This window comes from Zingiber officinale, chromosome 6B, assembly GCF_018446385.1.
Source record: "Zingiber officinale cultivar Zhangliang chromosome 6B, Zo_v1.1, whole genome shotgun sequence".
NCBI lineage: Eukaryota > Viridiplantae > Streptophyta > Magnoliopsida > Zingiberales > Zingiberaceae > Zingiber > Zingiber officinale.
The window spans coordinates 121,432,978-121,448,666 of record NC_055996.1 but is presented as its reverse complement, the minus strand read 5'-3'; the positions used below and the strand labels follow the sequence as shown (position 1 = coordinate 121,448,666).

Sequence of the window (15,689 nt, the reverse complement as noted above, 5' to 3'; positions counted from 1 at the left end):
TATTTTAAAAATGTTTGAAAAGATTTTAAATATTTTGAAAAAGATGTTAATACTTTAAAAATTAAAAAAAACTTTAAGTATTTTAAAAATGTTGAAAGAGCTCTAAAGTACTTTGAGTTTTTTTTAATACCTTGAAATTTGTTAAGTATTTTCAAAATTTACAAAAAACATCCACACATCTTGAAAATTTTTAAAAAACCTATATTTTGATTATTTTTTTAAAAAAGCTTGATATAAATTTTTTTTTCCCAAAATGGTTTAATTACATTGAAAAATGTAGAACTGTTTTTTTTATTTTTGCAAAGTGTGTTTTAAATTGATTAGTCAAAAATTATTTCCATAAACTTATTTTTAATTTATTTAGAAATATATTTTTTAAAAACTTTTCAAAAATTGATTAATGTATGTCAAAGAGGGAGAAGATGAGTTTAAAGTATGATTTAGAAATTTTTTTAAGTTAGAAATTTTTTCAAGTATTCGGAAAATTTTCAAAACCTCAAAGGAAATTTTAAATTCAAAGGGAGTTTTGAAAATTTGATTTCATTTATCACATTTTTCCTTAACTTTAAATCAGATTGTCAAATATCAAAAATGGGAACATCATTGGTGTATGAAGCACTATATAATCGAATCTAGGTTTTGATGTTAGTAAAGGTTTAAAGTTAAATTATTTTGTGGGCAGGGACGAATCCAGAATTTTAAGTTTGAGGGGGTTGCACATTATAAGAAAAAAATGCGATAGCGATTAAAATTATCGATCACAAATTTTGAGATTGCTAAGGTATTTAGTGACGAAATTAAATTTCCATTGCTAAATTTAATGACAGATATTAATTTTCAGTTGCTAAATTTAGCGACGAAAATATTCAATAGCTTATTTAAACCTTGATAATAAAATCATAAACATCCAACAATAACCTCAAGAAGAAAACTGGTAGGCCGCCTCCTCGACAAAACGACCATTTAACATTCAATATTATTTAATTTTAATTCACAACTCTTCATTACTGAATTGAAAATCATACATTATTCAAAAACCATACATGAATACAAGTAAATCAGGACATGAACACTAAAACTTGCAAAAACCATATTACAAAATTGATACATATTGTTCACATCCATTGCTAATACAAAGGCCGCCTCCTCGACAAAACGACGCTTACCAAGATCATTAAGAAAAAAAACTCTATGAGTTGCAAGGAAGAATCACCAATCAGAGATCAGAAAAATGAGAAAATGAAAATAACAAAATCAAATTTCATTTCATCATGACAACAATAAATATGATGCAATCGAAAGCATCACAGTAAACATAATCGACCCAATTTATTTCAATTAACATAGGAGATAATTCAAAGCAATCAAGAAGTTCCTTTGATAATAAACTATATGTTGGTAGTATTGTAAACAAACCATGATTAAAAACATGAAGTTAATGTATATTTAATTAAGTATTAATTACAATTCTCTAACTAAAAGGAATTCGACATTCTTTTAAATTTTTGAAGTCTTTAATGATAGCTTCTATGCTCACACTTCTAGCAATTTCTCTCTCAATATATACCATTAACGCATCTAAGAGAAAAGTATCCTCCATTTTGCTTCGAAGCCTTGTTTTCATAATATTCATCGCAGAAAATGATCGTTCTGAAGTAGCCGTAGAAATCGGAAGAGTAAGCACAAGTATGATCACTCTAAAAATGAGGTTGTATGTAACAGACTTGTTAGTCTTTACCAACCATTGACATAATTCTAAAATGGTTGAAAGATTTTTGTAGTCGGACCTTTTGACTATGTTATACTCGTAATGCTTCAATTGCATCTCCAATTGTTCTTTTTCATCTCTCGTAAAATCCTGAGCATAAAACTTTTCAACTAATTTGCATATATCTACAACTCTGAAAGACTCCACCGCATTTTGAGGATTTAGGGCATTACTAAGAATGAGCAATTCCATAGCATCATCACTAAAGCGACCATTAATTTCTTGCAACTGTGAATCTATCGAAACATAAAAGAGGTCTATTCGATAATGATGTTCAATGGTGAAATTATCTTGATGAGCACGCCCTCGACCTCGTTTATTAATATACGGAGCATTGAAATCAGGAATGTCAATATTTCAAAGTTCACAAACGGATTTCACTTTTACAAGTAAATCATCCCACTTGTTATCCCTCATCTATTGAAGTAAATTCTTAGTAGATAATACAAGCTCCATTGCATTTATAATATCCTGAGACTTACTTTGTAAAGTCTGATAAAGAATATCTGTGATCCCCATAATCTCTTTCATAAGATGCAAGATGAATACAAAATCAAAGGAAGTCATTTCATCATAAACAGTTGTTGCATTGCTCGTTGAGAAGGAAGCCCATCATCCATAATCTTGAGCAATACCGTACACGATGCACTAAACATCTTAATTAGGCGTTTCAATGATCTCAAATGAGAACTCCAGCGTGTATCAACATCTCGTTGTAAAGTACCTATCTGATTAAGGTCACGCCCTATCTCGAGTTCATTAATAGCAATCAAATATGCAATGTCATCTGCATGAGCATTCTTCAATTCATCATTACGCTTACATGAAGAACCAACAATATTAACTATAAAAGTTAATCTATCAAAAAATTGATGAATATGTGTCATATTTTTTGCTGCTGCAACCAAAGTCAATTGTAACCGATGAGTAAAGCAATGAACATAATAAACACTTTTACAATCTTTTATAATCAAAGCTTACAATCCATTAAACTTGCCCCTCATATTACTAGCATCGTCATAGCCTTGACCTCTAATATTTTGAACATTCAAATTGTAGTGAGCCAAAGCAGAATATATAGCATCCTTTAAAGTTAAAACCGCAGTATCAGATACATGAACAAGCCCAAAAAAATGTTCTTGAATGAATCCATTAATATCCACAAACCTCAATACTATAGACATTTGCTCTCTTTTTGACTCATCTCGGACTTCATCAACAATTATGCAATACTTGGCAACTCTAATTTCTTCACGAATTGTATTTTTTACTCTCACCGAAAGCACATGAAGTATTTGTTTCTGAATATCATGACTTGTATATTTGGAATTTTTTGGAGCTTTCGTAATTGCCTTTGAAAGTTCATCATTGTACATAGTCAGCACATCTAAAAATTTAAGAAAATTACCACGATTAGATGAACTAGATTTCTCATCATGACCTCTAAACAGAATTCCTTAAAGTGCAGGCAACAACACCACGTGTATGTGAGCCTTCAATCGAAGACAATTAGTTGCAACTTGTTCATCATTAAAATTGTCGAATCTCCTTGATATATGTTGTGTTTGGTTCATCAAATCCTCACATACCTTTTCAGCATTACGATGGGGTGAAGATATATTATCCTTTCTCATATAGCCTAGGAAAGCACAAGTTTTTCCATTTCGAACTTTCTTCCACTTATCAAATCCATCAATAGTAAATGTAGTTTGATTTAAGTATCCTGAAGGCTTGTTGAAGATAAAACATGGAAAGCAATATGCATCCTTAGTGGGTGAATACTCCAACCAAGGAAATTGTTCATACCAAGTTGATTGAAATCTTAGAGGGTGTTTAATATTTTTATTTTATAGATATTCTTGAAGAATAGGTTGATATGCTTTCAGATTTAAATAAACTCGACGAATCTCGTCTCGTTGATTAGGATGGTATTCCCAAATTTATCGACGCAATCCTGGATCACGCTCTAAAGAATCAAGATCAACCTCTTCAGTTTTGTATTTTTGAATGTTTTAGGAGGAATTTCAGATGGAAGATCATCACTATTTGATCTTGTCAATAGAGTTATCAGAGTAGCTGGATCTAGTTCATTTGCTCTCTTCCCTTGAAAAAATTTATCAATCGTAATAGTATTTCTCATTTGATGTATATGAAACCTTTAACAATGGAAAACTCGAATTATTTTAAATAAGTGAATAATAATTAATAACAACAATATTAAACCAAACATTAAGTCAATGATAAAAAGTAAATAATGACAACATAAAAACAAAAATATCAAGTTTTTTATCATTTCATGATCATCAACTATTAAATTAGCAATTCCAACTTCAACTATTTAGACACTTTAATTTCTAAAATAACAAGATTTAATTAAAATGTCTAAATTAATCATTAGGAGAAAGCAAACAAAATCGAAGAATCTAGCAAAAAGTAGAAAAGCAAACAAAATCAAGAAATCCAGCGAAATTGTGAACTTTATATCATTGCATTCTTGAAAATGAAGTTAAAAATGATAAAATGAAGGTATAAATTTGTGTTAAGCTAATAAGCTTCATAAATCATAATCATAATCATAATCATAGTGTGATAGATCCTACCTTCCCTTTAAAATGCAGTGGCATATATAGGTTGCGTTTTAAAACAATAATAAGATTATTAGGATATAATTATTGTTGCTATTGATTGTTAGCACTCTGCACTGATAATTAACAATCACCCACTGTAACGACCACCCTCTTTACTACTACTCTGAGGGTGACCGCTACTGATTCTACTAACTACACATAACTGGTACTACCTACTTAACACTAGAAATGCTTTCAACTATTTGTTAAAAACATATCACATATCAAAAATGCTTTAAACTGTTCTGATATTATTATTATTTTTTTATTGTTTATTTTTTTTTCCTTACTTATTTAAACATGCAAATAAGTATAACAACAAGCAAGTGTAACATATAGACAATGAACTTAAATATCTCTACTGTTTGCAACTTCCTTTATTAACTTGCATTCATGAAATCCTACCTAACATTCCTTGCTACAAAATGTAGTTATTCATTCTACAACCAAACAGTAATTAAGAGGAAGTGAAATAGAATACTACTTATTCATTTCCTAACAAGCCGAACCACATGCTTTTCTTTCATACACATGCTTTTCTTTCATACACCAAAACTCTTACTGCTCATGCTTTTCTAACAAACCGAAACAGTGCACATTTTTTTTATAGACAAAAGAATTCCTGCGGATATGATTCCCACGGCAGAAATAAAACTCCAGCTTTAGCACATGAATACCAACATACATGAGAGACCACTGTGCAATCAAATCCAAACTTCCCAGCAGATTTAACCTTCCAGAAATTTAACATTCTAGCAGAGTATAAAGAAGTAATGAACATAAGCATTTAACATCCGAATGATTCCAGAAATTCAACATAACAAAAGCATTTGAACAACTTCAAAACAGCAAAACAGAAAGAGCAAAAAGAATCTGTATTTCTCTAAATTCTCCTAGTTATTTAAGAAGAAAACTAATTAAATTAACTTGCAGCAATTTCTTAGCAAGGTCCCAAGCTTCCATAACAGCCATCACACACACACACCACCAACGTCTCCTTGTCGCCTTCCTCTATGACACTTTAGCTTTTCCTTTACTCTTATCTGTATCTGCAGTAGGAGGTAAATAGTATCTATAAGCTAAAAGCTTAGTAAGTGCTTTCTACTCACAAAATCCGATACGGAATGCATAAGCATAAAAAAAAACAGGGAAATACATGCTCAACATGAAAATAGCAAATAGAACTACATCATGCATCTCTAAAGGAAACAACAATTTAATTTGCTAAAATTTGCAACTTAGATAAAAGAACTTGTTCTGTTTGTTTCCAAATTAATACTTTTATACTTTAAAATAATATTCAACTTTACTTGGGCCCGACATTGTACCACTTTGCGCGCCTTTCTTAATGAGAATTGAGGTAGCTAATCCCAAAACCATTAAGACACTTCTAGACCTTATGTCTAGGGGCAACTTGGAGCCCATCCCTTGGACCTTGTGTCCGGTACATGCCCTTTAAAAGTAAAATACTTTTCTTTATATCCTTCTTTAATTACTTCTTCTAAATAAAATGCCTTGGCATTTATTTAAGCACTTAGTGTGCTTTGATTTTAAATTCTGGAATTCAGGTTCAACTTGTGACTTTAGTCTTGCTTGCTTGTACTTCTCACATATATACATTATACAAGAGATTCTAAAACCATATTCCACTGATATATAAAGATATATATTCAAAGCAAAACTCAACAGCAATTAAAATAAAACTACTTGGTCACAGGAAATGAATTTGGTCAAGCCCACGGCAGCAACCAATTCCGAACAGCAAATTTGTAAAACCAACTTATTTCTAAACCTTAACAGTCCTTTAATCATGCTGTGACTTTAAGGAAATATGACTACTTAGACATGCTTGAAATGTAAGGTAAATACATTTAAATTCACATGCTGTAACAATCAAGGAAGGCCCTTAAACATTCTGTCCGTGTTCTAAAAATATCACAAGAACATGAACCAATTCTTAAACCAAATTGCATTCTGTCCGTGCTCTAAAAATATCAAAAGAACATGAACCAAATCTTAAACCAAATTGCATTCTGTCCGTGCTCTAAAAATATCAATAGATTTAAACCAAAAACCTAAACCAATTTGCTAGATCAAGGTCAAAATCCGAAACCACATACTATGATAAAAGGCTACTGTTGTTCATCTTACAACAAAACACAAAATAAAACCCGAGAGCTACTCCTACCGCAGGTGAGAAGCACTTACTTCGGGTTCTTGGACTTACAACAGAAGAGAGATGCCCTAGGGTTTCGGTAGAGCTTCGTTTTCTCCCGTTTCCTTGTGTTCCCCGAGCTCCCCTTGCCGGAATGGTCACCCACGGGTAGAGATCGGCCGGAAAAGCACGTCGCCGACGCCGAAGGAAGAAAACCCTAGCCTTGGCTGCGATTTTCGCCCGAGAGAAGAATCGCGCCGTCGGGAGAGGAAAAAAGAGAGGAAAAGGTTAGGTTTAGGTCACGGGAAAAACACTTAACCCTTTATAACTTAGTTTTAATTCGATCCCAACTATGCTTAACTCTATTTCTCTCCATACTAGGTTAGTAAAACCGTGTAGCTCAGCTGGTTGGCTGGGTTCGGCTGAGATTCGGCTCGGGTCAAGGTCTCGGGTTCGAGTCTCCCCTTCAACGTTTTTATCAAAACTTCTTTCTTTTTGTAACCCTACTAAACGACCTCCAAAAATTACATAAAAATACTCTAAAAATTCCTAAAAATCTCTAGAATATTTTAAAAGTATTTTCAAATATTTTTATGGACTTTTAGAACTTAAAATAAGGAAAATTGGGTCGTTACAATTCCCCATACCTTATAAAAAGTTCGTCCTCGAACTTAGAATAGCTCTGGATACCTCAGTCTCATACTGTCCTCCCGCTCCCAAGTGACTTCCTCGTGCTTCTGGTTCTGTCAGACGACCTTCACTAGTGGTACTTCTTTGCTTCTTAGTCTCTTGACTGTTCTGTCCACTATCTGTGTAGGTCTACTCTCAAAACTAAGATCCTCTTGGATCTGCACTGACTGAGGCTCAATCACTTGGCTAGGGTCATGGAGACACTTCTTTAACATGGAGACATGAAACACATTGTGTATTGACATGTCTTGTGGTAATTCCTTGTAGCTACCTTCCCAATCCTGTCTGTAATCGTAAGGTCCTACATAGCGAGGACTTAATTTGCCTTTCTTGCCAAATCTCATCACTCCTTCATAGGAGCAACTTTGAGAAAACCGAATCTCCTACTTGAAATTCCGGTGGCCTCTGGCGTGTGTCGATAGCTTTTCTCTACTCGGCGGTCTCAATCCTGTCGATTTTACGAATAGCACGAGTGGTTTCTTCTATCAGCTCTGTCTACCCAACTCTACTTCCATTTCCTTTCTTTCACCTGCTTTTGCATATAGGTGATCTGCACTTTCTGCCATACAACGCCTCATATGGTGCCATCCTGATGGTGGCTTGGTAGCTGTTGTTGTAGGCAAACTCAGCTAAGCACAGATACTTGCACCAACTGCCTTTAAAATCTAGTGCACAAGCCTTGAGCATATCTTCTAGGATCTGATTTACTCGCTCTGTCTGTCCATCGATCTGAGGATGGAAGGCTGTGCTGAACTTGAGTTTGGTGCCTAGTGCAGTCTGAACACACTCCCAGAAGTGAGAGGTGAAGCGCCCATCTCTATCAGAAACAATAGATTTGGGAACTCCATGAAGTCTGATCACCTCTTTTACATACAGCTGTGCTAACTGCTCTATAGAGTGAGACACTTTGATGGCTAGAAAATGAGCAGACTTGGTCAATCTGTCCACTATCACCCATATCGCATCATATCCATTTGTGGTTCTTGGGAGACCTGTTATGAAATCCATGGATATGTCTTCCCACTTCCACTCTGGTATTGGAAGAGGTTGTAAAACTCCTCCTGGTCTCTGGTGTTCTGCTTTGACCCTCTGACATGTCAGGCAGGTACTGACATATTTAGCTACATCTCTTTTGAGTCCGGACCACCGGAACTCCATTTCACGTCTTGGTACATCTTGGTAGAACCAGGATGCATGGAGTATGGTGTACTATGGGCTTCTTCTAAAATTTCCTTTCTCACTCTTCATCATTGGGAACACAAAGGCGATTTCACGATAAAGAATTCCACCGTCTGATACTCGAAATTTCGAACTTCCTTCTTCTTGTATCCCTTGCTTGATCTTTTGAATATCCGGATCTTCGCTTTGCTTTTCAGATATCCTCAAGCTGGGTTGACTCTAGGGTCAATGCAGAAAGTTGCCCATAAATAATTTCAAGTCCGAAATCTGACAACTCCTTCTGTAGTGGCAGGGCTAATGATGATAAGGACATCAAGGATGCACTGGATTTTCTGCTTAGTGCATCTGCCACTTTATTAGCTTTACCTGGGTGGTAGAGGATTTCGCAGTCATAATCTTTGACCAACTCTAACCACCTGCGTTCTCTCATGTTTAAGTCCTTCTGAGTGAAGAAGTACTTAAGACTCTGATGGTCTGTGAAGATTCTGCACTGGACTCCATACAAGTAGTGTTGCCAGAGTTTCAGTGCAAAGACTACAGCTGCCAGCTCTAGATCATGAGTGGGGTAGTTCTTCTCGTAGTCTTTGAGTTGTCTTGAAGCATAAGCTATAACTTTTCCTTCCTGCATGAGTACAGCTCCTAAGCCCATTATGGAAGCATCACTGTAGATGTCAAAACTCTTGTCACCCTCTGGAACAGTCAGTATAGGAGCACTGGTCAGTCTCCTCTTGAGTTCTTGAAAACTCTGCTCACATTTATCTGACCATTCAAACTTCTTGTCCTTCCTGGTGAGGGCTGTAAGTGGAGAGGCTATCCTGGAAAAGTCCTCCACAAATTTCCTGTAGTACCCAGCTAAACCAAGGAAACTTCTGATCTCCCTGGCATTCTTGGGTCTCTTCCAGTTGCTAACTGCTTCTACTTTGGCTGGATCTACCTGAATGCCTTCTTTTGAAACAATGTGACCTAGAAATGCCACCTGCTCCAACCAGAACTCGCACTTTGAGAATTTAGCATAGAGCTGCTTTTGCTGAAGGGTCTGCAGGACTATTCTCAAGTGCGTGTCATGCTCCTCTGGGGTTCTGGAATAGATTAGAATGTCGTCGATGAACACAATGACAAACTTGTCAAGGTATTCACTGAACACTCTATTCATCAAGTCCATAAAGAGTGCAGGTGCATTAGTCACACCAAAAGGCATGACCACGAATTCATAGTGTCCATATCTGGTCCTGAAAGCAGTTCTGGGTATATCACTCTCCTTCACTTTTAACTGATGGTACCCAGAGCGCAGATCTATCTTGGAGAACACTGTTGCCCCTTTCAATTGATCAAACAAATCATCGATCCTGGGCAGTGGATACCTGTTCTTGATGGTCACTTGATTCAGAGCTCTATAATCTATGCACATCCGCATAGATCCATCCTTCTTCTTGACAAACAACACAGGAGCTCCCCATGGTGAGTGACTAGGGCGGATGAAGCCTTTGTCAAGCAGCTCCTGAAGTTGTTCTTGTAGCTCTTTCAACTCTGCTGGGGACATGCGGTATGGAGCTTTTGAAATTGGACCGGTACCAGGAACCAGTTCAATCTCAAACTCCACCTCTCTATTGGGAGGTAGTCCAGGCAGCTCTTCTGGGAACACCTCTGGATACTCACAGACTACCCGAACTTCCTCCTGCTTAGGTCTTTCTTCTTCCTCTGTACTCACAATGAATGCAAGAAAACCAGCACACCCTTTAGCTAACATCTGGTGAGCTGTGAGAGAAGAGAGGAATTTCTGGGTCTTCCTCTTTGGTACTCCTGTAAATTCAAAGGATGGTTCACCTTCTGGACTAAAGATCACTTTTCTTCTGCGGCAGTCCACTGAAGCACTGTACTTGCTGAGGAAATCCATACCCAAAATGATATCGAAATCCTGCATAGCGAGGACTACCAGATTAACACATAGCTCTCGGTCTGAAATTCTGACTGGTACAGACCGAAGCCACTGACTAGATTCCATGACTTCCCCAAAAGGTAGGGTTGTCAGGAACTTGGAATTCATGCTTTCTGTAGGTACCTGTAATTCTTTGGCAAAAGGTATGGATACAAAAGAATGGGTCGCCCCAGTATCAAATAGTGCAGTAGCTACATGCTGAAAAATAACTACTTGACCTGTTACGACCGTGGAGGCACTAGCAGCTTCCTCTTTGGTAAGGGAGAATACTCTGGCATTGTCAAAGGCTGGAACTGGTGGAGCTTCCAACCTTCCTTGACTGATCTGAGGTCCTTCCAGAGTTGCAGGCATATAATGTAGTTGAGGCTTGGCTCCATATTGTATTGGCTGTGGCTGAGGTGCTTTGAACTTGTTAGGACATTGTTTGACCATGTGTCCTTCTTGACCACAAGAATAACATCCAGTCTTACCCAAGAGGCAGGCTCCTGGATGTGTTCTCCCACATTTGGGGCAGGGAAAGAGCTTAGTCTGTTTGGTTTCTGGTCCTCCCTTCTGATTACTTCCTGAATCCCACTGCTTCCTTTTAGTACCCTTTCCTTCCAGTTCTGATTATTTGACTGGGGTTTCTGATTTCCCCCAGTCTTGGTCTCCATCTTGATTGGCTTGTGTTGCTCTCTTTGTGCCTTCATGCTGCTCAGGTAGTGCTCAGCTACTAAGGCTCTACTGACCAACTCTTCTCCAGTCAGGGGCTGATGAGTCCCACTGCTCACATTAAGTGATATCACAGGCTTCAGCATTCTGAGCATTAGTCTGACTCGCTCCTTCTCTGTACTTACTAGTTCTGGGCAGAGACGAGCTAGCCTGTTGAATCTTTTAACTGCTTCCTCCACTGTCAGATCCCCCTGTCTGAACTCCATAAACTCCTCGTAGTGCTTGTTGGTGATCTTTTGGCGAAAGAACTCGTCGTAGAATTCTGTCTCAAAATCAATCCATTTCATCTAATTGATTGCCCTCTTGCTCTTTACTCTCTCCCACCACATGCGTGCATCTCCAGTCAGGCAGAAGGAGGCACACTTGACTTTCTCGACTTCTGGCCAGTCAAGAAGCTCCATGGTGCTCTCTAGTGTTTTGAACCAAGCCTGGGCATCCCAGGGCTCATTTGTGCCTGAGAAACTTTCTGGTTTCAGTTTCAGCCACTGAATGAGGTAGGATTCTTGTCTCTGGGGTGCTGTGACGACTCCTTGGGCAGCTGGTGGAACCTCAGTTACCACTGGAGTCTCCACAGTTACTGTTTGAGGAGTAGGAGGGACTGGTTGTTGATTTGCCATCAGATTGGCAATTACTTGCTGCTGCTCAGTTACTTGTTTCTGAAGTTGGGCAACAACTTCAGTTAAATAAATAAGAAAATTTGATGATTTCTCTACCCTTTCTAAACATACCAATTTATATATTAAGAAAGGAAATAGCTAAAAGAATAAAACTCTTATCTTACTCATTCACTTATAACTATCAATCCATACTGCAAATAATAATGTAAATAAAGGAAAGCAATAAAGAAAGAACTTAAATACTTTCTTACTTGAAAGCGGCAAGGATGATGCTGATGTGTGTGTGTTGCTGGAAAATGGACCTGCTCTGATATCAACTGTAACGACCACCCTCTTTACTACTACTCTGAGGGTGACCGCTACTGATTCTACTAACTACACATAACTGGTACTACCTACTTAACACTAGAAATGCTTTCAACTATTTGTTAAAAACATATCACATATCAAAAATGCTTTAAACTGTTCTGATATTATTATTATTTTTTTATTGTTTATTTATTTTTATTTTTTTCCTTACTTATTTAAACATGTAAATAAGTATAACAACAAGCAAGTGTAACATATAGACAATGAACTTAAATATCTCTACTGTTTGCAACTTCCTTTATTAACTTGCATTCATGAAATCCTACCTAACATTCCTTGCTACAAAATGTAGTTATTCATTCTACAACCAAACAGTAATTAAGAGGAAGTGAAATAGAATACTACTTATTCATTTCCTAACAAGCCGAACCACATGCTTTTCTTTCATACACATGCTTTTCTTTCATACACCAAAACTCTTACTGCTCATGCTTTTCTAACAAACCGAAACAGTGCACATTTTTTTTATAGACAAAAGAATTCCTGCGGATATGATTCCCACGGCAGAAATAAAACTCCAGCTTTAGCACATGAATACCAACATACATGAGAGACCACTGTGCAATCAAATCCAAACTTCCCAGCAGATTTAACCTTCCAGAAATTTAACATTCTAGCAGAGTATAAAGAAGTAATGAACATAAGCATTTAACATCCGAATGATTCCAGAAATTCAACATAACAAAAGCATTTGAACAACTTCAAAACAGCAAAACAGAAAGAGCAAAAAGAATCTGTATTTATCTAAATTCTCCTAGTTATTTAAGAAGAAAACTAATTAAATTAACTTGCAGCAATTTCTTAGCAAGGTCCCAAGCTTCCATAACAGCCATCACACACACACACACCACCAACGTCTCCTTGTCGCCTTCCTCTATGACACTTTAGCTTTTCCTTTACTCTTATCTGTATCTGCAGTAGGAGGTAAATAGTATCTATAAGCTAAAAGCTTAGTAAGTGCTTTCTACTCACAAAATCCGATACGGAATGCATAAGCATAAAAAAAAACAGGGAAATACATGCTCAACATGAAAATAGCAAATAGAACTACATCATGCATCTCTAAAGGAAACAACAATTTAATTTGCTAAAATTTGCAACTTAGATAAAAGAACTTGTTCTGTTTATTTCCAAATTAATACTTTTATACTTTAAAATAATATTCAACTTTACTTGGGCCCGACATTGTACCACTTTGCGCGCCTTTCTTAATGAGAATTGAGGTAGCTAATCCCAAAACCATTAAGACACTTCTAGACCTTATGTCTAGGGGCAACTTGGAGCCCATCCCTTGGACCTTGTGTCCGGTACATGCCCTTTAAAAGTAAAATACTTTTCTTTATATCCTTCTTTAATTACTTCTTCTAAATAAAATGCCTTGGCATTTATTTAAGCACTTAGTGTGCTTTGATTTTAAATTCTGGAATTCAGGTTCAACTTGTGACTTTAGTCTTGCTTGCTTGTACTTCTCACATATATACATTATACAAGAGATTCTAAAACCATATTCCACTGATATATAAAAAAAAACTACTTGGTCACAGGAAATGAATTTGGTCAAGCCCACAGCAGCAACCAATTCCGAACAGCAAATTTGTAAAACCAACTTATTTCTAAACCTTAACAGTCCTTTAATCATGCTGTGACTTGAAGGAAATATGACTACTTAGACATGCTTGAAATGTAAGGTAAATACATTTAAATTCACATGTTGTAACAATCAAGGAAGGCCCTTAAACATTCTGTCCGTGTTCTAAAAATATCACAAGAACATGAACCAATTCTTAAACCAAATTGCATTCTGTCCGTGCTCTAAAAATATCAAAAGAACATGAACCAAATCTTAAACCAAATTGCATTCTGTCCGTGCTCTAAAAATATCAACAGATTTAAACCAAAAACCTAAACCAATTTGCTAGATCAAGGTCAAAATCCGAAACCACATACTATGATAAAAGGCTACTGTTGTTCATCTTACAACAAAACACAAAATAAAACCCGAGAGCTACTCCTACCGCAGGTGAGAAGCACTTACTTCGGGTTCTTGGACTTACAACAGAAGAGAGATGCCCTAGGGTTTCGGTAGAGCTTCGTTTTCTCCCGTTTCCTTGTGTTCCCCGAGCTCCCCTTGCCGGAATGGTCACCCACGGGTGGAGACCGGCCGGAAAAGCACGTCGCCGACGCCGGAGGAAGAAAACCCTAGCCTTGGCTGCGGTTTTCGCTCGAGAGAAGAATCACGCCGTCGGGAGAGGAAAAAAGAGAGGAAAAGGTTAGGTTTAGGTCACGGGAAAAACACTTAACCCTTTATAACTTAGTTTTAATTCGATCCCAACTATGCTTAACTCTATTTCTCTCCATACTAGGTTAGTAAAACCGTGTAGCTCAGCTGGTTGGCTGGGTTCGGCTGAGATTCGGCTCGGGTCAAGGTCTCGGGTTCGAGTCTCCCCTTTAACGTTTTTATCAAAACTTCTTTTTTTTTGTAACCCTACTAAACGACCTCCAAAAATTACATAAAAATACTCTAAAAATTTCTAAAAATCTCTAGAATATTTTAAAAGTATTTCCAAATATTTTTATGAACTTTTAGAACTTAAAATAAGGAAAATTGGATCGTTACACCCACACATAGTGAAAGAAAGAAACAAGAAAATCTAATGGAAGATGAATGTGTAAGATCAAGAAGAAACTAGATCAAAATTGAAAGAATTATCAATTTATCAAACTTGTTAGTACTGTTGTACATCAATACATTATCTATTTCTACTAATATATTATCAATTTATAATATACTAGTATATTATCTATTTCTAATAATACGTTATCAATTTATCAGTTATGTTCTTCAACAATTATTGATAACAGGCTTGCAGCCTTTCTAAATTCTAATACAGTGATACTAATAGATTATCTATTTCTAATAACATTATCAATCTTATCCGCAGGCTCACACTCGCATCCTTTCTACCCCTATGTCAGCATCAACAGGCAATAGCCAACAGCCTTAAAAAAAAAAAGACAAAGTTCTACAATCTACAGATTACAGATAAAATTTAGAAGGATGACCGATCGAGGAACTAGAAAGGGAAGGTAGGATAAAGAAATGAATATGGAAACACGAACCAAAACAAAGGTTTTTTTCCCTTCTCACTTCTCGGTTTTAAGGGTTTCAAAACCCTAAGGAGTAAGGACTAAGGAGAAGAGGAATTGCACATTTCTCTCAAATCGGGCTCGAGAACGTTCTCGTCATAGTTTCGCAAAGATCTTAGACCTCTACACCGGAGTTGCGCCTACTGCAGAGCGAGCAGTCCCTGGCGTCGTGCCGTCTGCGCCGTCGACTGGTTCGAAGTGTCGAACTCCCAAATCAGAATAGGTATTTGCCTTTCTCATTAATTAGCTTATAAATAATAATAATATATTAGTATATTATAATTATTAATAAATTTTACACGTGGACTTAGGGGGGGGGGGGGGGGGGACAGTCCACGTGCAAATCCGCCTCTGTTTGTGGGCTATTAAGCTATGTTAAGTGTGCACAATATAACAAAAAAGCCCTAATAAGTCAGGTGAATCAAATATTAGGCAATGAAGACATGATGAATCAAGGGGACTAACACCAGGCAACAAATCTAGATGGATA

The 15,689-nt window shown here is 36.7% G+C and overlaps 1 protein-coding gene across 1 annotated transcript; it reads right to left on the bottom strand.

Annotated features, from left to right (window-relative positions):
* Nucleotides 1-1,471: 1,471 nt before the first annotated feature.
* LOC121991479 lies at nt 1,472-3,144 on the bottom strand. The gene is made up of 3 exons (XM_042545475.1): nt 2,750-3,144; nt 2,493-2,626; nt 1,472-2,004 (listed from the first exon to the last, which is right to left on the bottom strand). Exons 1-3 carry the CDS (start codon nt 3,142-3,144, stop codon nt 1,472-1,474), a joined length of 1,062 nt encoding a protein of 353 aa, XP_042401409.1.
* Between the last annotated feature and the right edge of the window lie 12,545 nt (nt 3,145-15,689).